A 23,706-nucleotide genomic window follows, 5' to 3' on the forward strand; every position below is an offset into this window, starting at 1 on the left:
TTTCTACCAAGGGAATAATACTTCCTTCGCAAGGTTTCATGCAGGAACAAATATGTGTCGGCTAACGACATAGGTTGAGTCTAAGGCTTTTGGGAAACACCACTAATTAGAAAAGTATCGTATTCAGTCTACACTGATCCTGGATGACCTCCAATACCAATTCTAGAAACTGACAAACAGCGGCAGGAAAAGGAAGAAAAACACCAAATGACAGTCCTCAAAATCCTTTTGATCATCATCAAAGCAGGTCCCATTTCGTTAAATAATGTGCTGAGAAAATGTATAGGTGGTCATTGCCAACTTCCCTTATGAAGATGCTAGCGGTGGATACAGCGGGTTCCAGCGGGCTGCGCAGCCCCTAGACAAGACGCACAAGACGCACACCTGTCATATGACATCCACCCAGGATAGCAGTGCTCCCATTTGGATGTCATTTTACAATAGGCCGGGTGGGAGGTGATTTAAAGAAGAGCTACACTGCAGCTGAGCACCACTAACCAAAAATGCTATAATATTAATTTATAATATTCAAAGCAACTCCCTCATTCCTCCATGTCTTCGTGCTTTATTTTGCTGAGATATTCCTTTGAAAAACACCCCCTAGCATTTCTGGCCATGGCCATCTTGAGTAAGGGCAAATGATTCATGTACTATTTACTTGGAATCCATTTGCCTTTAGTTCAGACATGCAAACAGGAGGGTGTGCTTAGCTTAGAAAATCTCTCCTCCTCTCCTGAAGACTCCTGGGATGTGTGACATCATTTGCCTAGGCATGGAAACCAGGGAGATGTTTAGTAGGAGGCCAGCAATGGAATGGAAGCTGAAGCTCATTCCAGACCAGCTTTACGTTTGCTGATTACCTTTGCCTACCAGCCATGTTGTACTTTGTGGCTGTATGGATTGGACACACACAACCATGTGACATAAGGCTCTTATCTGATAGATGTCACCATTCAAGTGTTTGGACTCTGCAAAGCACTGTATAACCTGCTTGTTATATTTCAGATATATCGAAATAATAAAACTCCAAGTTATTTAGTGAAAATGGTGGAAGGCCTCTTAAGCAGCTGGGAAGCTCATTAGTTCTAAATCCTGCATAGAGAAATAACAGCCATATCCCATTAATAATGTTTCAAAGTGTGGGAAAAACACCAGATCTGGAATTTGACTCTACCATGGCCATTACACAAGTTCTATTGATCTTTCAGATGTCAGTGATATTGACTGGGACATGGTCACATGATGGTGCTTACAATGAAGTAGGTCACTGCGGAGGACTCAACTACACAAAAAGCAAATGTATTCTGAATGTTCAAATACCATGGAAAGAGAAAAGATAAGAGTCATATTTATTTTGGACAAGAATTTAGCACAACATATAATGGCAGTGCATAGGGAATGCACCATAGGGAGTGCATTGATACCAGAGGAGTGAAAATAAATACTGTTCCCAGATAGAAAAACAAATCCAGCTAGTAAATAAAGGAACTTCAAAACTGTGAAATGTTTGATAAAAGCAATGCTTTTGTAAAGCTCTTTTGGCTGTACTTCTCCTGTGGATCACAGGAGTGCAATTCATTCTGATAAGACAGACTGAACCTGTAGCCATTCTGCACGTGCTCAGTTTAGTGTGTATTGCTAGAGTTTTTTTGTTCTTGGAAGAGTGTATGTGATTAGCACAAGGCCAATCAGCACTGTCCAGACAGAGGTAAGGAGTCCTGCATCCTCCCAAGCAGAAAGAAAACTCCTACAAGCTTTAACATGTGCTCTGCTGGACAATGATAGAAGTCAATACTGCTCTAACTGCTGATGAGAAAAGGTATTTAGCAGTTTATATTTACTAGAATAATTGCATTTCCATGTTCTGTGTACTATGGGAGACCAGATATAGTGAATGCAGGATCCTCGGTTTAGTAACACTTTAACATCTCATCCTAGAGCTGAAGAATGCTTTATATACCCCCAGAAAGGTGCTCAGTGTGGTGAAATGTTTTATTGTGGGACATCTGTGTTATTTGAAAAACTTGATAAATGCACAGTACAAGACAGTGTTTGGACTAAAACAGAACATTAAAACACTTTGGGTACAGGGACAGGATATGTTCTCTTTTACATCATCCATATAGATTACCTTCACTAATATTTTTCCTTTCAGGTTATCTGGAGAAGGAAGCTTTGTCAGATCTCCATTCATCACAGAAGACAGATCTAACTTGTCTCCTAGGATTTCAGTCAAATACTGAGCCATTTTCTTTTGTTGCACCACACTGCAGTGGTTTTCAATTGACAAGATGACAGGATATCTAGAAAAACATACAAGATGGACAGATTCAAAATCACTATCATCAACTGAAGATACAGACAACAGAACAATATACTTCAATATGTTCTTGTATCCTAGATAAGGTCATTCTTTACCTTTCACCATAATCTTACTATGAAGAGGTACCACAGACACAAAACTATTTAGAAAAGGCTAAAAAGCAGCTATTGGTCCATACATACTTTATAGTAATGAAAGTTTCAAAGAGACACCCAAAATGTATAAAGACTCATTTATCAAGGTCTAATTGAGCATTAATTCACAGTTGTTAAAAAAATAAGATGTAACTCACAGATGTGGCTTTTGTCATCCACACTACATTGATAAAGCATATGAAAATCTGCAGATTTGAATTTGACATGTAATGAAATACAGTATTCATGTATTTTGTGCAAAAACTACATCAGTATTCACTAGAGATATATTCCAACCAGCAGATGGCAGTGTCTATATGTTTATAGCTGTATCTATGGTATACTCTTTTCTCTAAAGTTTCTGGTTTCCTTGTTGCAGTGAAGCAGGAAAAGCGCATGTGGACTGTGCATTGTCTTTTGTAGGGCTATATACACAACTTCTAACAGCATGTGCATTATATGCACATCAAATGCAGGAAAACGATGCCTGTCACATGAGCTCTTAGGGTGTATACTATCAGAAACAGGGGGGACTAACAGGCCCAAGGATGTCCTCTAAAGGTTTGCAATGCCAAAAAGTCCTGCCTATTTGTCAGTGCCTAGATCAGGGGTCTCCCAACTTTATAAACAAAAGGGCCAGTTTACTGTCCTTCAGACCTTAGGGGGCCAGACTGTGGCCATTGGGAGTAGAAAAGGTCCCAACATCAGTGGGAATAAACAATACCCCAAATTTGGTGTTATTGAGAGGCATAGCGCCCCATTGTTGATTTCAGTGGGAGGAATTGTGCCCCACCATTGGTGTCATTTGGAGGAATTGTGCTTCTTCATTGATGCAATTGGGCCCCATTGTTGGTGTCATTGGGAGGAATTGTGCCTCTTCATTGATTTCTGAGGGGGGGGGGCACTATGCCCCATGGTTGGATGAAATGGTGCCCCAAGGGCCAGATAAAAGCAAGCGAAAGGCTGCAGTTTGGAGACCACTGGCCTATATGATAATGATTTAAATACAGTGTATGCATCGCTAACAAACTCCTCTTACTTTTTCCCTTTTAGTCTTTGAAATAAACAATCAAAAATGTTTCATTATATCTATTTGAAAAACACAAAAAAATACCCGTTGGTTTGCTAGAAATCCTGTGAGATAACTTCCTGTACTCTATGCGTCTCACCTCCATCTGTGAACTTCAAAACACCTCAGTCTTACGTTATGGAGAAGGAAGAGCGTTGTTCTGTAGTCCTAAAATATGGCTCATAGATTTGCTGCATTCCTTATGTAGCAACCTCCTATTCAGCCATGGCGAGCTAGACCTGGATTGTTAGCTGGAAGGGCTGAGGTGTGATAGCTAGCGGGGGTTGATTTGTGGTCAGATCTGAGGGGCTCTGCAGACCAGCCCTCTGGGATTTCACCCTGCTCTAGAACTTTGGAGAAAGGTCTAGAAGCAGTGGGTTGATCTGAGGAGTGACTGATGTGCACTTTTGAGGGAGCCTGGCCAATCCCCAACAGGAGGGTTGGCAAGAATCTAGGACAACTCTTAAAAGTGAGTGAGCCTGCTCAACTGCAGGAGAGTTCAGATGGATGAAAGATAGTATGTAAGGCTGAAGGCAGAAGCCTGGTAGGGGTTCCAGATAGAGGGAGGGGCTCACCTACAAGCAGTGGAGCTGGGAAGGACAAAACCTAGACCCTCACAGTGAGGATCACCTGTGCAGCAGGGAAGGAGCAGCCCAGCTAGAAGGCCTGGTAGCAGCCACCGACCCACCAGCAGCACAGAAGAAGGACTGAACATAACCCTGCACCCCCTAGGTCAGATAGGGGAACAAGTACTCTGGTGGGAAACCAGATTCTCCAGGAGATGCTGGCTAGCTCTCCAAGAGAAATTGTGTTGCAGTAGGTTTGTTCCAGGAAGTTGTCCTCAGTTCATCAATTCCATTGGGCATCCCATATACCCCTTACCCCATCCAAGTTAAAATAAAACATCAAAAACAAGCTCAAGGATGCAAGTCTGTAGAAAATGCATGTTGCCTGGCCATGCAGGACTATAGGGGACATAAATCTATTGCAATTCCTAAGGGGGAGGTGCTACACTTAGAGTGTTTGAAAGGTGTATGACAACAACAAAAGGTGACTTTCATAATCAAGATAGTAAGCAAGAAGGTGCCAGCATTTCAACAATATACATTTTACTTTTTCACACTGAAAGCAATGTCTTGTGAGTCAAATAGCAAAATGTTTTTGGGCCTCGCAGGATTCCTTCCCCAATTAAACACCACTAGGTTTTATTTATAAAGAGACTTGATTAGGGATTTTAGGATGATCTTTGCTGCATCACCCGCTTACTTCCATTTTGTATCAGTGACAATGATATTTTCATATAAATTGTAAAAAGATATATGTCTGGTAATGTCAAATTTGGAAAACATGTGTAGCACCCTCTAATGTGATAGTAGAATAGTGTTGTGTATTGTAGGGTAAAGTCACTGTGTACAACTCATGGTAGTTGTGTGGGTTTGTAATTGTGGTCGGGTTATTTCAGATCAGCTGAATGACTCAACAGGTTGTGGATCTATTGCCTCCTCCTGCCTCTGGAGGACCATAGAACCTTCCAGAAGTCGGTTATCACGAAGAGGTGAAGACCTGATCTGCATGTTCATGGGAGACCGGCCAATCCCAGGTGTGGAGACCCTGATAGAGTGCTGGACTGGCCCATAAATATGGGAGAGTCAGGCTGACAGGGGAGTCTGATGGAAGATGGAGTGCTGAGGACACTGTTGGTGCCTGGGAAGGGTCCCCTAGGTCTGGGGGGGGCTTTTTGGGCTTGCTCAGGAGGATACATTCAGCATTGAGCCATGAATGGAATTAAGATCTGAAGCAGCAGGGAGCAAAGAGGACAGAGAGAGTACAGCAGCACTCTCTAGGATCTGCAAAGGAAGAGACTGCCTTGCCTTTGGAGATCTTCTGAGAAGCCAGGAGGGCTGGTAGTGCTTGCAGGCTGTGGAACTGGGAGCAGCTCTAAAGGGAGAAAGAGAGAAGATGTCTCTGCATGTAGCTACAAGAAGTTAAGTTGATTTTTGAGGGGCTGCTAGTTTCTCACTCATAAAGGGCAGCTGCTACTGATCCGCAATGACTGATGGCTTTCGGGAAAAGAACAGTCCAGGATCTGTTTTTGTACATAGGAAGGAAGCATCCCACTTCCATTGATTCAAGCCAAACTGGGTATCTCATAATCCCTATTTCCCTATCCAAGTTGAATTCCCTCAATAAAACAACAAAACCAAGCCCATGGACTGGACACTGTCTTTGGATGCAAGTCTGTGTGAGAAATACCCATTGCCTTGCTGTGCGGAGGGAAGCTTGGGGATACCCATTACACAGTAGCCTTCATGAGGGTAGCACTCAGGGCCAGTGCTACCACTAGGCTACCAGCATCCCCCTAGATCTGGCCCTTGGCTATTTGACTCACACGCTGCTTTCACAGTACAAAAAACATGACTTCTTGCTAACTTATCTGTAGTCCCAACCAGGGGCGGAATGACAACTCATGGGGCCCCCGTGCTATAGGGAATCATGGGGCCCCTGTGTCCTTGCCCAAACTCAAAAAAGCCTATGGAAAAGGTACCAGGGTCATCTCATGGGGCCCCCTACTGACCCCGGGCCCTCGAGTTTCCAAGTGGTCAGTCCGCCCCGGTCCTAACACACTTCCTATCCCAGGCTGACAACACTGCTCTTTTTTTTTAAAAGTTAAAGTACAGTAAGAATGGTCATCCTAGGTCAGTGGTGGGCAACCTTTTTTTTCAACTGAGCCAAATCTCGCCAAAACCACGATTGAAATTTATTTTGAGAACCACATTTTTAAAACTGAAAATACATAGGATGGTACACTGTTTTTAGTTCAATAAGTTTTTATAGTAATTCATCCCCCATAGTAATTCATCCCCCATATAGTAATTCATCCCCCATAGTAATTCATCCCCCATATAGTAATTAATCCCCCATATAGTAATTCATCCCCCATATAGTAATTCATCTCCATAGTAATTCATCCCCCATAAAGTAATTCATCCCCCATAGTAATTCATCCCCCATATAGTAATTCATCTCCATAGTAATTCATCCCCCATATAGTAGTTCATCCCCCATATAGTAATTCATCCCCCCTATAGTAATTCATCCCCCATATAGTAATTCATCCCCCATAGTAATTCATCCCCCATATAGTAATTCATCCCCCATATAGTAATTCATCCCCCATATAGTAATTCATCACCCCTATAGTAATTTATCCCCCATAGTAATTCATCCCCCATAGTAATTCATCCCCCATATAGTAATTCATCCCCCATATAGTAATTCATCCCCCATATAGTAATTCATCCCCCATAGTAATTCATCCCCCCATATAGTAATTCATCCCCCATAGTAATTCATCCCCCCATATAGTAATTCATCCCCCATAGTAATTCATCCCCCATAGTAATTCATCCCCCATATAGTAATTCATCCCCCATAGTAATTCATCCCCCCTATAGTAATTCATCCCCCATATGAATTCATCCCTCATATAGTAGTAGTAAGTAAGTAGCAAGTAGTAAGCCAAGTCCCCCCTGTGTCAATTTACTTACCTTTGCTCCGCGCGTTCCTCTCGCCGTGTTCCCGCTCCGTTCCGGTCTTCAGGGTGGACTGTGAGAGGAGCCTAGCTCCTCTCACGTTCGTCACGCTGCCCCGCCTACACACATCCTGACAGCCAATCACTGGCTATCAGGATGTGAGTGGCAGCGAGACTGGCCAATCATTGCATTTGAGCGCGCTGCCCTGGCTGTTTTTTTTTTTTGGATCACGCTGCAGAGTCCCTGCCGCCCGAGAGGAGGGAGGGGAGCGGGCGCCCGGCACACAAGAGCCGCATTAAAGCGTGTAAAGAGCCGCATGTGGCTCGCGAGCCGCGGCTTGCTGACCACTGTCCTAGGTTAAAGTGTGTTAGGGGGCAGGATCACCTAAAGCGTGTTAGGGGACAGGTTCACCTAAAGCGTGTTAGGGGGTAGGATCACCTAAAGCGTGTTAGGGGACAGGATCAGCTAAAGCCTGTTAGGGGACAGGATCAGCTAAAGCGTGTTAGGGGACAGGATCAGCTAAAGCGTGGTAGGGGACAGGATCACCTAAAGCGTGGTAGGGGACAGGATCACCTAAAGCGTGTTAGGGGACAGGATCAACTAAAGCGTGTTAGGGGACAGGATCACCTAAAGTGCGTTAGTGGACAGCATCACCTAAAGTGCGTTAGTGGGCAGCATCACCTAAAGTGTGTTAGTGGGAAGGATCACCTAAAGTGTGTTAGTGGGAAGGATCACCTAAAGTGTGTTAGGGGGCAGGATCACCCTGGGACGGACTGACAACTCATGGGGCCCCCAGGCAATAGGGGATCATGGGGCCCCTGTGTCCTTGCCCAAACTCAAAAAAGCCTATGAAAAAGGTACCAGGGGCATCTCATGGGGCCCCCTAATGACCCCGGGCCCTCGGGCAGTGCCCCAGTTTCCAAATGGTCAGTCCGCCCCTGTGATCACCTAAAGTGTGTTAGGGGACAGGATCACCTAAAGTGTGTTAGGGGGCAGGATCACCTAAAGCGTGTTAGGGGGCAGGATCACCTAAAGCGTGTTAGGGGACAGGATCACCTAAAGCGTGTTAGGGGACAGGATCACCTAAAGCGTGGTAGGGGACAGGATCACCTAAAGCGTGGTAGGGGACAGGATCACCTAAAGCGTGTTAAGGGACAGGATCACCTAAAGCGTGGTAGGGGACAGGATCACCTAAAGCGTGTTAGGGGACAGGATCACCTAAAGCGTGTTAGGGGACAGAATCACCTAAAGCGTGTTAGGGGACAGAATCACCTAAAGCGTGTTAGGGGACAGGATCACATAAAGTGTGTTAGAGGGCAAGATCACCTAAAGTGTGTTAGAGGGCAAGATCACCAGGTCAAAAAAAGAAAAAAAAGAAAAAAGAAAAAAGCTTGAAAATGAAAGCTAATGCAACCACCACATCTAATGATTAGTAAGCTGCACTATATTACAATTTTGTCCTTGTTTCAATAAATGCTTCATTAATGACTATACAGTATAAGCATACATGCTGTAATAGAGTATTTTCATTTACATGATCCATTTTCAAACAAGGATACAGTTTATTGGTTTTATTTAGCTTCTACCAGAAACCATTAACGGTATGTTAATGTAAAGCCACATTAGAGTTTATTATAAGAAGCCTCACTCATGTCCCTTCTTTTGTTATTCATAACAAAATGACGTCATAATACAAACAATATGTTCATAAATGAAAAGATACAAAAGTAATGATCATAATCAGGTTCTGTGTGTTAATAAATTGATTATTCCTTGCTGTGGAGATAAAAGCATCAGTTCTTAGACTGATAATAGCTGCAAACAGAGACAATCCTCTAAGACATCCAATATCTTCAGACACTGAATTTGCTAGGTGTGAGCCGCGACTAAAAATACAAAACATAATGGCTGCTCTACGGTCTCTTAACAGAGGCTCACACAGAGAAGACAATTGATTCAATCAGACATGTCTCGCCTTACAATTTAAGTATAGTGTGTTACTGAAAACAACATTTTATAAGCTAGTATGTAAAGATAATATTATCTGGGGCAACCAATTTATGGCTGGTTCAATTATTTAGTTGGTAAAAAGTCAAAGTAAGGCAGGCCATAGATGGTGCAAATTTCAACCCGTGGTTGCAGGAAAGAAATTAGATTCCCCCATCAACACAGAGTTGACAGTGGAATCCCACCCACCAAGCTATTGTGTTCTCCCAGCGGGCGGCGGGGTTACCCTTCCCTGCCAGGAGAAGATGGTGATTATTGCTAGAGACTATAACAGCTGCTAGCGATAATCGCATGTAAAATCCGGCAGGCTGGCTACACCCAAGTTGATTGATCGATCAACTTGGATACAACCAGCCTGCCCATGCATGGTTTGAACCTCGGCCAGTACTTGCTGAACCAGCTTAAAGTGGTTGTAAAGGCTGAAGGTTTTTTACCTTCATGCGTTCTATGCATGAAGGTAAAAAAACGTCTGTGTGCAGCAGCCTCCCAGCCCCCTCAATACTTATCTGAGCTCCATCGCGATCCAGCAATGTAAATTACAGCCTTGGCTGCCCCGGGTCTTTGCCTCCTCATTAGCTGAGACAGCAAATGGGAGCCATTGGCTCCTGCTGCTGTCAATCACAGCCAGTCAGCCAATGAGGAGAGAAAGGGGGTGGGGCCATGTAACAGCTCCGTGTGTGAATGGACAAAGGGGGCAGCAGGTGCCCCCATTGCAAGCTGCTTGCTGTGGGGGCACCAGACAGACAGGAGGAGCCAGGAGAGCATGCAGGGGACCAGAGAAGTGGAGAATCCAGGCTGATCTGTGCAAAACCACTGCACACAGTAGGTAAGCAGGGGTGTATTTACCACAAGGCAAACAAAGCATTTTTCAGGGGGTCAGCACCTCCCCCCAGAAGAAGGGATGAAAGAAGGGACACACATGCCATGGGAACCAGGTAGGATCTGAAAGAGGTTGCAAGCTACTTGATGGTGTATGTAGAGCCTGACTTACATTCCCAGGGATGTCCAGAGCTGTGAAGACAAGTGTCTTTCTCTCTACACTAGGATGGGGGGGGGGGGGGGGTTAGTGAAAGGCTCTCCCAGGTGGGGGGCAGGGGTGTTGGTCAATGACAGGCTTTCTCCACGGGATGGGGAAGGGGGGTGGTGTTGGTTCATATCCATGTGGGGAGACACTTTTCGTGTTGCCTAGGGCAGCAAGAAACCTAAATACACCACTGTAGGTAAGTATAGACATGTTTGTTATTTTACAAAAAAAGAACTAACCTTTAGATTCGCTTTAAGGTTCTATAGGTCATACCATGGAGGCTGATCTGTATTTCACAAAAGGTAGCTGGGAGTTGGTTTCTTGGACAGTGGGCTAAATACCGACATTGTAAACCTTCCTACCTGCATCTGGTGTTTTTCACCTGAATAAGATGTGCATTGATCACAGTTTTATGGTGTCATTTGTTGCTCTGTAAGCACATGTAGGCAAGTGGAGCTTAGCATAGTATCCTTTATGGGTTGTTATTAACAGGAAATTATTTCTGGTTTGGCTAATGCTGCATGAAAAAAAAAAGAAAAAAAAAAAGTAAAATCAAAAACTTACTCATTTTTGATGAACGCATACTTGTTAATAGTTTCAATGACATCCTTGAAAAGGATTTTGGAAGTCAAGGTGTACCCATGGTGAACAATTGGCTCTCCGTCTGGTCCATCCCAGCAGTCAACTGCAAAAAAAATACATTGTTAATTTAACCCCATTTTCATAAAAATGTAAATGATGTAAAGATGCATGGCGCTTTATGTTTAGGTGTTAATACAGAAAGCAGAGAGCAGACACTGGAGCACAGCTATAACACCTAATAAATCCATAACCAGGGCTGCTGTTATACGGAGCCCTGTACATACTACCTGATAAGACACCTCAATCCCACCCCCCCACCAAAAAAAAAATAAATAATAATATCAAAAGAATATTTTCACTAAAAATACACTGAATCATTTTTAGCAGATACAAACACAACACAATTTACACAATTCCTGCTAAATCTGGAAGATAAAACTGTGCTGCAGTATTAAATAAGCTCTGTGCATGGATGAGTTTGTGGGGCTCATTCACATGGATACTGTGGCCTGTACAGTGTGAATATTTTTTTTTTTTTTCAATATGGCTAGAGCAGTGGTCTGTTATGCTACGAGGATGCAGCAGCTACACAAACACAATCAGAGGTCCTAATTTCACAAGCTTGTGTAACCCTTAGGTTTATGGCTCTGAATACAGATAGTGTGCATTTGGGGCCACTCACCTGCACCCCTGTCAAATTAGGACATGCGGATATGTTCGCACAGCTGCTGCATCCCCATAGAGTAACAGGCAGCTTTAGCCGCACAAACCAACCACCCATTCACACTATATGGGCCAGAAAACACGTGTGAATGAGCCCTTAATTATTTGTTTTTATTTTAATTTTTTTTTTCAATTTTTTTCTATCATATTCTACAATTTTTTTCAAAACAGCCCTGTTGGAGGGCTTTGGTGAAATATCAGAGGTCTAAGCAGAACCCTGAAGTCTGACTTTTCAGACACAGAAAGGACACAGCCCTCAGTCTCTATCTCTGCAGCCTCAACTGCACAGAATGAATGACTAGGAAACAGAAGCATAATAAACACAGTTCACTGTGCTTCAGTTATGAATATAGAGTCAGAACCATTTATTCAAAATTGGATATTACAGTTTCAGATGCATACTACTATTTTAGTTGTAGAAATATTCTGTTACTGCTCTGAAAAATTCTGTGGTCAGGCCCTAAATTACATGGTTAATTTTTTATGGAGGTACAACTAGGCTTCAAAGTCCATAACAGTGTTAAAAAGCTACAAAAAAAAAGTACTTAAAGAGGTATGGCTTCTTTTGGTCATACTTCTGTGGGCACAGGAGTGCACTTAATTCTGCATTCCTGTGACTCAGATTCAGTCAACAGCAGAATAAAATCTGCTGTTGGGTGACATCACAGAGCTGGCCCAGGCTCTGCAGGCATCCTGACAATAATGTCGGGATCCACTCACATGCACGATCAGCATCTATCTCAGCCTCTCAGCATGCCGATGGGAGACTGAGCTAGCAGCTTCCATCACCTCCACAGCCTGAATAATTCCATAATTCATGGGAGTGGATTGGCAATTGCGATAAAACCCTCGCCACTACCACGGCAACCCTAGGTGACAACCCATATTTATATACTTCTGTGCTTAAATTCATGCATTCTTTTTTTTCTCCACAAGCACTGAATATCAAAGTCTCTTCTTGACAAAAACGTCTTTTTCCAATGACACTGTTTCTCACATGAAAGTCATGCATTCTGTAGCTTAAGATCAGCTCAACCAATATTTGCTCAGCCACAAAAACTGGCTATTTCTGTAAATAAAAGACTTGATTTATTTGGAGTCTGTTTAAAAGAATCTGCCTTGCTGTAAAAGCCTTTTATCGCATGCCTCGGAAAAGCGAGACGTCCAGGTCACCAAGAAACAAATACTTTAGATGTGTGTTTTCAGTTTCTGCCGACGTTCTGGCAGCTCATCTCACCCCCAGACTTTTGAAAAGACAATATTTCCCTCTTATCATTTTTCTACCCTATTCTTTTTATGTTATTGAAAGAGAGAGTTTGCTTTCAAAAGAAAGCAAAATGTGGATAATAACTTATTAAATTGAACATTCTTATTACACTTTTACAAAGTTAAAGTGTAAGGGGATATTAAAATCCTTTTGTTTAATCAAGTTATGCATTCATTAATTTATACAGTATTAAACGTATTTCATGATGTCTTTGTATTAGTTGCTGGTAATACCTTGCACATCCACATTCAAACATCTGAATGAAAAGGCACCAACACATTGCATGGTGCTGTGAATCTAATAAAACTTTGTGATTGGAGGAAAAATGCAGTCTTGGCTGTAATTGGATTGTGAAGGAAAAAGCAGCTCACTGATGGGGTCATCTCCGTGCTTTTTCCTCCAATCACAAAGTTTTATTAGATTCACAGCAAATAATTTAGATTTTACCAAAATTAACATTTTTTTTACTGAATATATAAACAGTTGTACAAATATTGTGCAATATAAAAATGTAAATCTACTATGCTTTTATTCTACAGGTCCCCTGCTTTAAGCAAATATATTAGGTCTTGGAGGTTTTAGGGAATTGGCTAGTAAAAAATGTGTATTTTGGCATGTGTGTAAAAAATGGAAAAACTGCTCTGACACTGAAAGGGCATGGTGTACAGTAAAGGAGCAACATATCTTTCTAGAAGTAACATAGAAGAAGACTCCAGATAATTTTATGGCCTGTCATGGACTAATAGATCTCTGATAAGTTTGGAAGAATCTTTCTGATTTATAATTTCTGGGTTCTTACACTTGCAAAGATTTTCCTATCAATTTAGGAGATGTATGCAGTGAGAGGGCAAATTCATTTTCTGCGGTAACAGAATATGCAGAAGGAGATTCTGGGCAGCGATGCAGTATGTTTCAAAAAATATGTCAACCTCTCTGCCCAAGATTTGTTAAGAGACAGATATGAACTTCAGACAAACATCTAAGTATTCGGATGAAATACATACAGTATCTATGAACTGTTTTACTTGAAAAAAAGAAAGGAATTGTATTTTTGCCCATCAAATCCTTGTGGCTAGGGGACAGGAAGTAAAAGGAAATCTCCCACAGTGGACACATATGACAAAAAAGAAAAAAAAACTGACAGAGGTTATAATCCTTCCTTGCTAAAATTTAAAAATAAAACAAAAAAAAAAAAACACATTGGGCTTTTGTTTTACATTGTTACAATACATCCTTCCCTACTCTATACAAAAAAAAAAAAAAGTGTGTGTATACTGTATATACAAAAGCTCAATACTAATGCTTAAAGTGGTTGTATAGGGTGAATGCTTTTTACATGTATGCATTCTATGCAAGAAGGTAAAAAACCTTTTGTGTGCAGCTCCCCCCAGCAGCAGCCCTCCACAGATCTAGCTCTGTGCATGAGAGCGGAGAATCTCCCAGGTCTCTCTCTCCTCAATAACTGAGACACCACAGTGGGATCCATTGGCTTCCACTACGGTCAACCTCAACCAGTGAGGAGGGAGCAGGGGGGGGGGACTGAGCCACACTCTCTGTGTCCCATAGACACACAGAGGTGGCTTGGGAGCCTTAGAACCAAGCCTTTAGAACCACTTTAATACAAATATTTTGGTAGTAGGACACACTACCAACAGCTATACAGCTATTGTTCTATTAGGTTTATCTTAACTGATGTTAATGGACATTCCCCCGTACCTGATGGTGTTTAACAGTTGGAAATCTACCAATGAGAACATGCATTCTGGCAACCTTCTAAGCAGGATTTTCCTTCACTTTCTACCTGTTGTGTCTCTATCACAGCTAAAGGGATATTTCCCCAAACAGACAGGACTGACCAAGAAAGCAAGAAATTCTACTATAAGAAGCAAAACATGTTTCTGTAGAGTTCCACCATAAGTGAATAGAGCAAGTCTTTATTTAAAAATAAAACTATACATATGTGTCATGAGCATGGGACCATCAACCATATTAGTACATCAGATTATCATGTCTATAATTACTTCACCGATTATCTGTAATTAAAGCGGATATAGACTCAAGCAACATTTTTTTTTTTCAAACAGTGTGAGATCAGTTATGTATGATATAGAACTCACAATTCATACTTTACAATGGCCCCGAGGAATGGCTCTTCTTGTTTCTAGACCCAGTTCCCTGATGAATTTATTAAATCATCATTAGATGTGGTCTACTCCAGTTTTGATAAATTCGCTCCATTGTTTTTTTTATCAATTTGATTTTTCAAATAAACAATGCTAATGAATTCCTGTTAGACTGCCAAACCTTAAGAAAAAGTCTGCTTTAAATTCTTATGGCTCACCTTCCACACAGCGACACCCGGCTTGTAAAACCCAAGCATACATGTCGACACGGGACTGAGACATGAGCTGGTCTCCCATCAAATAAGTATTGTGAGAGGATGCAATGAAGTAGTTGCTGAGTGGCAAGGTCATGTCTTGATTGACTTGATAATGTTCTGGATTGAAGATATCTCCTGCTGGGCTCCGCATGTAGTTGGTGAAACCTGTTAGCAATGAATCACAAAGCATGTCGCTGGTTCAATATCTGTCATCAGCGTGCTGTCCATGCCAAAACAATCCTCCCAATGATTTATGGGGAAACTTTTCACAAATGACAATGTGATGAATCTCCATAGGAGTTGATAAGTTTATAACCTTGCTTTACTCCAGCCAATAACCTTGTGTATCGATGGTGGAGTTATGTTGTGCAGCGATTGCTCTTCTAGATACAAATGAGCAATCTCCCATTCACTTGTATAAGGGTGTATTGAGCTTCTATTACGTACACCTTCTCAGCTGCTGGAATGACAGCTGTGGGGAACAAATTCTATTTTATCCATATATGACATTTTTATAGAATTATGAACTCCATAGGATAGCTCATGCTGGAACATACAACACATTAGTAGCTGTGCACAAATATAAATGTTGATTTTCATCAAAAAATCTACGATCCCATAGGGAAGCATAGTCAAAAGTGATGTAAAACATAGCAACTGCATATCACTTTACCGTAATCCTACTGAAATATTATTGGTTACTATGAGCTGTTGCAATCTACATTGTTCATTTATTGAGTCACATGTCTATGGAAAGCAATGAATAGGGAAAAAGATGAATATTGCATACAGGAAAAATAATCAAATAATATATTTAAAAAAATCAACACTAGTGCTGAGACATCTAACTAGGACTGGAATATCTATCTATCAAGATATGTCAATGTAACATCTCTTTGTAACTATCTATATCCTTGATCTTCCAGCAGTACACATCCAGAACCACATCATTGCAAGGTCACTTCTCTTAGGCGAAGTTCAGAACTTTGTGTGTTGGGAACACGCACAAAATCGCACGCTTTCCTGACAAGCAGAGAAATGTGCTGCCCTTAAACAGACACATGGCAGTGCCATTGATTGTTAATGGCACCCCCATGCATCTGTATGTCATGTGGTTCAGTACGGAGCATTTTTGGAAAAGAGTCAAGAACTTCTTTTCTGCGATTCTCGTGCATAGGGCAACCCATTGAAATGAATGGGCTGTCCAACACATGACACACCGAAAAAGCACTGAAACGTATCTGTACTTGGTTGTACCTGTAGGTGTGAACCAGGCCTTGCATCTTAAGAACTTATTCAAGTCCCCAATGTGCCTTCTGGTGCTCTCCATGCTGTTGTGTGCTGGCCTTTTTATATATTTAATGAATATTGATAAATATTGCAAATTATACTATGAAATAAAGATGCTAAAGTCCTTTTTGGGTTCTTGTATGGCTCCTTAAATTGGACTGTAGGTCTTAATAAAAAGCAGACTCCCAGCTGTAGATAACTGTATAATCCTGGCCATACATATTGCAACTTTCACACAATTTCAAGCACATTTTGATCAACCGGAAATCAGGCATATGATCCATAATGTTCTCCTGAAACGACACAATCTGCTACACATGAGTTCGATCTTCCTGTGATCGCACAAACTGAACTTTAAATTGGCAGCTTCAAGACAGGTTATTGAGAAGCTAATCAAAACCAGAAAAAACAATGATGATTTCCTTGATCATATGTTTCATCTGAGTTGGATTATACCAATGTCAATCCCATTTCCTTAAAGTAAATCGCTCAGGATTTTGTTTTCCGCTGGATCAAAATGGGTTGAAATTGCTGAAACAACTTTCATGTTTATGGCCAGCTTAAGCGGATATAGATTAACTGACAGAGCACTAATTTTCAGAATACGTTTACATTCTCAATACACAAAGCTAGCTCACCAGAATGATTAATTTTACAAAAGAAAGAAAAAAGTACATTTAGTTTTAGCTGTGTGCAATGAGATTTGAAAATTACATTAACATGTTCAAAAATAAACATCTTATCCTTGCTTTGAAGCTTTGTGAATTGAGCATTATGTCTTGAGCATCTGCTTCTCTTATCTTCTACCTGTGATGAATTGTGGTAGACAGGTGCACTACTCCTATGTTTTTGTAGTAGATTACTTTAAAAACAATAGGGAAGAATAGCATCCTTTGTCCCTTGTACTCTTCAGTCCAACAAGCACAGAGGACCAGTTTCATGTACAGTGTAAATGGTATTACAGGTTACTATGTTTATTTACATACCATCAATCCCCAGGACGCCTTCCTTTTTGTTTTCCGGGCAAGGTTCAAATTTAGCAACTATGTCCAGGCAGTATTCTTTAGTTACATTCGTCATCTACAGTAGAAATAAAGGAAAGAGATAAATCCAAACGGGATAATCTGATTTTACAAGCCTGTACCATCACCCTTTATCGGATCCAGCAATCCAATTTTCTAACCTAATGCTGGAGGGCTGCTAATCGCCCAATAAGATCCCCAGGACCGTCACTCAGTGTCAAGTTCAATAGCAGACATCAGACATTACAGCTTATTGATAAATGCTCATAGGGGCTGATGAAGTGCTGAACCTAATTCTGAGTTTGGAGGTCATATTGTTTTGAAGGTATTAAGCCTGTGGGGTATCAGTTTAGACAGCACTCCAGTGGGATTGTCACATGGGGTCTTGTACTGGGGGATTAAGGATTCACTTATCCTGTTTAGCTTGAACTATATGGGAGTCAAAATTGCCTGACCTTTTAAACTGCACTGAGACTCAGAAAATAACAAAATGTATAGTGAAAGATAAAAGGATTACAGAAATAGCATGGATTCAATGTTTAGATTTTGGGCTTTTTTTCAGCAAGATTACATACAAAGCCTTGATTTATAAACTAATCTTAGAAAGTATTATTTTACTGAAAGGGTAGTTAATGTTTGGAATACACTTACAGCAGAGGTAGTGAGCCAGTCAACAGTAAATGGCTTCAAACATGCTTGGGACAATCATAGATCTATTAAAAGTAGTAATAAAGTGAGAGCTCTAAAATAGCAGCTGTAACACTCAAGGTAACCACAATAAACCTTCAAATGGCAATAAATAAAATAAAGTACAGCGCTAATATGCAGTCATAAAAGATGTAAAATAAATAGTGACACTGTACTACTTGTGGGGGGTGATGAATATTTATTTTTTTGTCTTACACCGATTGCTTTTACAGGCTTTATGGGTGTAAAAGCAATCATTTCTCCTTCTCTCTGGCTGCATTCTTGCAGCCATTGAGAAATACTGTGTGAGCTGTGATTGGTCACAGCTTTTCACATGGAACAAGGCTGTTGTGAATAGCCTTGTGCCATGTGACCTCGGTGATCATTCACAGATGTCACACATAGTAAGCAATGATGTCAGAAGTGACATCTTGCTTACTACTATTCATGTGATCACTGATTGGCCAATCAGTGATCACATGATCGGGACCTCACACAGAGGTCCCGTACAGCGATCAGTGTTCTGCTGTATCCTCCGGACAGAGCAGGCACCGTGTCACGGTGCCGCGCGCTCCGGGGGAGCGTGCACAGGCAGGGATCGGGAAGGACGTTTATAAACAGCCACCCGCTCCTGCACTGCTCCCGTCCGGCTCATGTATATAAAGTGGTTAATGAAAAAAAAAAAAAAAAAATACAAAACCTATATAAAAACAAAACAAAAAAAAAAACAGACAGACTTAACAGACCACTCTGTCTTTTTTCTGCCATCACTTTTCTATGTTTCGAGGATCTGTTTACTAGAGACTCTTGACAGAGTGATGAGCATGTAGGCCCATATTTACAGGTTCCGTAGATTAAGGAAGGTCTTCAGTGTTTCAAGGATATCCACGCCACCAATGTTCAAACACTTCTTACCAGACTGGGCGGAGTTTACAGCCTGTGACTCTGTTGTGCAGGCCAGCAGAAGTTCCGGTGGCACCATCTTTGATTTTGTATATGCGATTTACCTATCCATTTCACGTGAGTGCAATAGTGTAATAAATTTTATTCAGTTTTTACTGGTTGCACTGTGAGATTCTGTTCTTCCTCTATTATTTGAATTGTTTGCTACACTGGATGTTTATGAGGAGTGGTGCAAGAAGCATTGCTGTGGAGCCATATAGTTGAATGTGATGTCGGTGTTAAAGCCTCACTGATTGAAATTCTCATCTTGTGGTGTATGGTGGTCTGTCATCTGAACTCTTATGATCTTGTTTGTTTGAGATCTTATTAATCTGGTAAGATGTGTATGGACACTGTTGGCCTAGATATAAAACACTGGTTTTCTTCTGGGATTTACACTTGGTTGTGACACTTTCAATCAAAAGATTTCTTTATTTTCACTTTAGTGAACTTTATTGAATACATATATTTTTTTCTGATGTTGGATAAATATATATATTATCATATTATATATTTTCCTTTTAAGCATTAAGCGCAGGAATACATTTCTGCTTATTTTACGAAAGGTCCACCTATCCTAAACTTAGATTTCAGTTTTTGGTAAATGATGGAGAGTTGAATCACCTGACAATTTCTTCCATTTTTCAGGGGCTCTACAAGTCAGATATCTAATGAGGCATCATGTGGATTTCCCACCTTCTTTGTTGGTTTTCTTATTGTATATTATGGAGGACATAGAGGTTCTGCTGAACATGCAAAACTCCTGGTTGGACAGGAAGAGAATTCCGAATTATGTAAGAGAGATCTCACTGCAGGAGTACGCAAGCCAGAGACTGGTTCAACCTACCAAATTCCACTTAAAATGTCAGTTTTGGGTAGACCAATTCTTTAATGTACTAGTAATCTCTTGGAGCTGAACTTTTCTCAGCTTATAAAAATGATGAAACCTTGTCGATGCTGCTAAAAAGTCATTTCATCCTAAACTGATTTATCAGATAGTGTTGAATCTAGGCAAGTTGAAGCATCCAGAAAATTATTTTAGCTCCAGGGTCTCAGAGCCTGCAAACAGGAGGGTACTGTACCCCTGTACACATTTCCCTGGGAGGGAATAGATCTATGGTCACCCCCTTACTATAAAAATGGCTTCCAGTTTCCACCATAACTCCATTCCTATTACCCCCCACCTCCTTGGGGAACACGAAGGTGGAGAAGAAGCCCATTTGCAAATCCAAACAGAAGTGGATTGCTACTACCTGTCAAATGAATTAGGCTTAAAGCATATAGGCTCACCATGCCCGACTCCATTTGCTTATAAGCACAAGTCCAATTCCAACAACGTCGGCAACAGGTGACTACAAAAATCTTCTTTATTGCATAAAGGAGTAAAAATATTCCATGACAAACTTGCGTTAACATTTTTCAGTCTGCTTGTAGACAAACATGTTTGAGTAAGTTTGCAATGGAATATTTGCACTCCTTTATGCAATAAAGAAGATTTTTGTATTAACCTGTTGCCGACATTTTTAGAATTGGAGAAGAAGCCCCTGTCTCTCAGCAATAGGAAAAGGATGCTTTGAAATGGGAGAGGAAGCTTTCTCCATTGCCCTCTCCTTCCTGACCCCCTGGCCTGCATGCCTGGATAAGGGTCTGCTTCAGATTTTTCAGGAAAAAGCTTTTAAATTACTAAAAGTCCCCCACAATTGTTTGTGAATTTTCTATGTCATTTTGGTTTATTGAATAGCTAACTGCTGACTTTAGAAAGCCAATGCTGTAATGATATGTGCATATATTTATTCACATTGGACAGCTTCTAGTGCACGGTTTGCAGTAAATTCTGTGTGCTCATACATCATAGACGTTCATTTCCAACTTTTCAGAATCTAATCTGCAAGATTCAGGACAAATTTAGCCTTTTCCCTAATTTGAAAATCAACCCCAGAGTATACCTTAGCAGCTTCTACACCACTCCAAAAAACAAAACAAAAACAATTGCACAGGGTTCCAATTTAATTTACCATTGGCCACGCAAAACTGAAACCATATTTTATCAGACATCAAAATAACAAAAATCTAAATTTTCATCACCAGTTTGAGCACAAAAAAATGCAACTTTATGCTGAAATATCCCTGATTTACATATATAAATACAGTAATATTCATAGTATAATCAGTAACCAACTCTAAGTGTAATATCCTACAAGTTAACAGCAGCCAGATCTGCTTACAAAAAAAAAAAGTTTAATGATTCCCTTCTGCAACATCGTTCTGCAAAGATTGACATGCTTCAATTACTTTGATTAAGGGAGTGTTGTCTATAGCCATCTCCCAAATCTCAAACCCAATCATCTACAGTGTCATCCTGCTTGGTTCCCTTCCTCCTTTTTTCAATAGATTTCCCTAATGATAAATGACTTTCTCCTTTCCAGTTGAATTGTGGGAAATCTTTAGTGCTGCCATTCCAGATTGAAATGCATGTGTGAAAATCAGCACATCAAATCATGCTGTTCCTTTTCCAAAAATGTTGCTGTAATGCTTTTTTTGAATGAGTCTAATTACTTTTTCCTTCTTGCATTTTAAAGCTGTGCTTTGGTTTGAAATACAATTTAAAATGATCTCCTGAATATAAATGTCATAAAAACAATGTTTGTAATGTAGAGAGCAATCCAGGTAACAAGCAAAATAAATCAGTGAGCCGTTAATGCTATCCACTAAATACTGAATCTGTGCCAAGTTCAAAAAGTCCACTAAATTTATCTCAAGTATACTCATCAAGCATAGACACTGTTAATATAAGTGGCATGCAGACCCCGGGAGCTGCACAGGTGATTTTTAACTATGAAACAAATTAGGGCACTGCATTGCAAACAGGATTGGAAGAAACTCAAAAGGCCCTGGGGCACATAGGCTGTATCCCATGTCATGGCTTTAAGAGAACCTTGCAGGGAAAAAAAAAAAAAAGGTACGCTTATGTACTTTACTCATTATATACCCCTGGGGTAAAAATCTAATGACAGGTTATTTATTTATGGTATTAACCGCCTCCCGCCCGCCATATAAGGTAATGATGGGCGCAAGGCGGTTCACTCATTCTGGGAGGACGTCATACGACGTCCTCCCACTCTAACGTCCTCCCAGTGTCTGGAAGCGCGCAGCGCAGCGATTGGTGGTGTGCTGTGTCCCTCAGACACAGCGGATCACCGATCAACGGAAACAGTCGATGTCAGCTCGGTCATGTGATCAGCTGTGTCCAATCACAGCTGATCGCATGTAAATAGAGAAATGCCAGTTTTCTGCATATCTCTCCTCATGAGCTGTCACGTTGACAGCTCAAGAGGAGAGGAGAGCCGGTAATCGGCATTCCTCAGAGGGGACATGTACACTGATCATCAGGGCACTGATGATAAGTGTGCCCTGATGATCAGTGTAGCCCCAGCAATGCCACCCGTCAGAGTCCATCAATGCCACCTGCCAGTGCCCATCAGTGCCAATCTGAGCTGCCTTTCAGTGTCACCTATCAGTGCTGCCAATCAGTGCCACCTATCAATGCTCATCAGTGCTGCCTAACAGTGCCAGTCAGTGCCACCTAACAGTGCCATATATGAGTGCTGCCTTTCATGCACATCAGTGATGCCTGTCAATGCCCATCAGTGCCACCTACCAGTGCCTCCTCATCGGTGCCCATCAGTGCCACCTATCGGTGCCCATCAGTACAGCCTACCAGTGCCTCCTCATCGGTGCCCATCAGTGCCACCTATCGGTGCCCATCAGTGCAGCCTATCAGTGCCTCCTCATCGGTGCCCATCAGTGCCACCTATCGGTGCCCATCAGTGCAGCCTACCAGTGCCCATCACTACAGTCTCATTAGGCAAATCAGTGAAGAAGAAAAATCACTTATTTATAAAATTGTATAACAAAAACAAAAGGAAAAACTTTTTTTTTTCAAAATTTTCAGTTGTTTTCCGGTTGTTTAGCACAAAAATAAAAAAAAAAAGGTGATTGAATACCACCAAAAGAAAGCTCTATCAGTCTCAAAAAAAGGCTAAAAATTTAATATGGGTACAGTGTTGCGCAATTATCAAAGTGCGACAGGTCTGAAAGCTGACAATTGGCCTGGGCAGGAAGGGGGTATAAGTGCCCTGTAGGCTAGTGGTTAAACTGTACATGCTGAGACTACGCAAATATGTGGATTCTTGCTGGGTGGGCCTTGAGGTCTCTAGGCCGCATATTTGCATTCCCAAATGTAAACATACCTGTGCAGAGAGCATGCACCCTGCGCACTCCCGAAGGCTCAGTTACCAGCCCCTAATGGAAAGCCCCCGATTGCTATTTGCGTTCAGAAGCTTTCCGGTCATGTGACCGCTCTGATAGAGAATCATGGTGGTCACATGATCATACAGCCCGCCCGCCCGGAATCAGAAACCTCTTCAAGGGCCATGAGGCGTCAGCGTTAAGGAGTTAAGGTTTGAAAATGCACTAGAGACACAGATTTTAGCCTTTGTGAGGTATAACCAATGTTAATTTTGATGTCAAATTTTACTTTAGTTTTAGTCTTTTTACTAAAATGCCAAGTTAAGTTTTAGTCGTATTTTAATAAGAAGAAAAGTGCCAACATTTGCTCTTTTTATTACTAGTCATATTTTAATCATCTGAATTGTTTTAGTCGTATTTTAGTCGACTAAAATAGTGTTTATCAATTCAAATATTTTCAGCCACGAAATTAACA

At 41.2% G+C, this 23,706-nt stretch overlaps 1 protein-coding gene across 2 annotated transcripts in view; it reads right to left on the reverse strand.

Annotated features, from left to right (window-relative positions):
• LOC149456878 (1-phosphatidylinositol 4,5-bisphosphate phosphodiesterase eta-2-like) overlaps positions 1-23,706 on the reverse strand; it is a 225,061-nt gene that overhangs the window by 157,701 nt on the left and 43,654 nt on the right. For both annotated transcript variants that reach the window (XM_089684347.1, XM_089684346.1), the window contains exons 3-6: positions 17,319-17,412; positions 15,004-15,207; positions 10,655-10,775; positions 2,132-2,303 (exon numbers count right to left, since the gene is read on the reverse strand). In XM_089684347.1, coding sequence (XP_089540473.1) covers positions 2,132-2,303; positions 10,655-10,775; positions 15,004-15,207; positions 17,319-17,412 — 591 coding nt within the window. The remainder of the gene's footprint in view (positions 1-2,131; positions 2,304-10,654; positions 10,776-15,003; positions 15,208-17,318; positions 17,413-23,706) is intronic.

Source organism: Staurois parvus, unplaced genomic scaffold (assembly GCF_062004578.1).
Source record: "Staurois parvus isolate SC_StPar_1 unplaced genomic scaffold, SC_StPar_1.0 ptg000346l, whole genome shotgun sequence".
Classification (NCBI taxonomy): Eukaryota; Metazoa; Chordata; class Amphibia; order Anura; family Ranidae; genus Staurois; species Staurois parvus.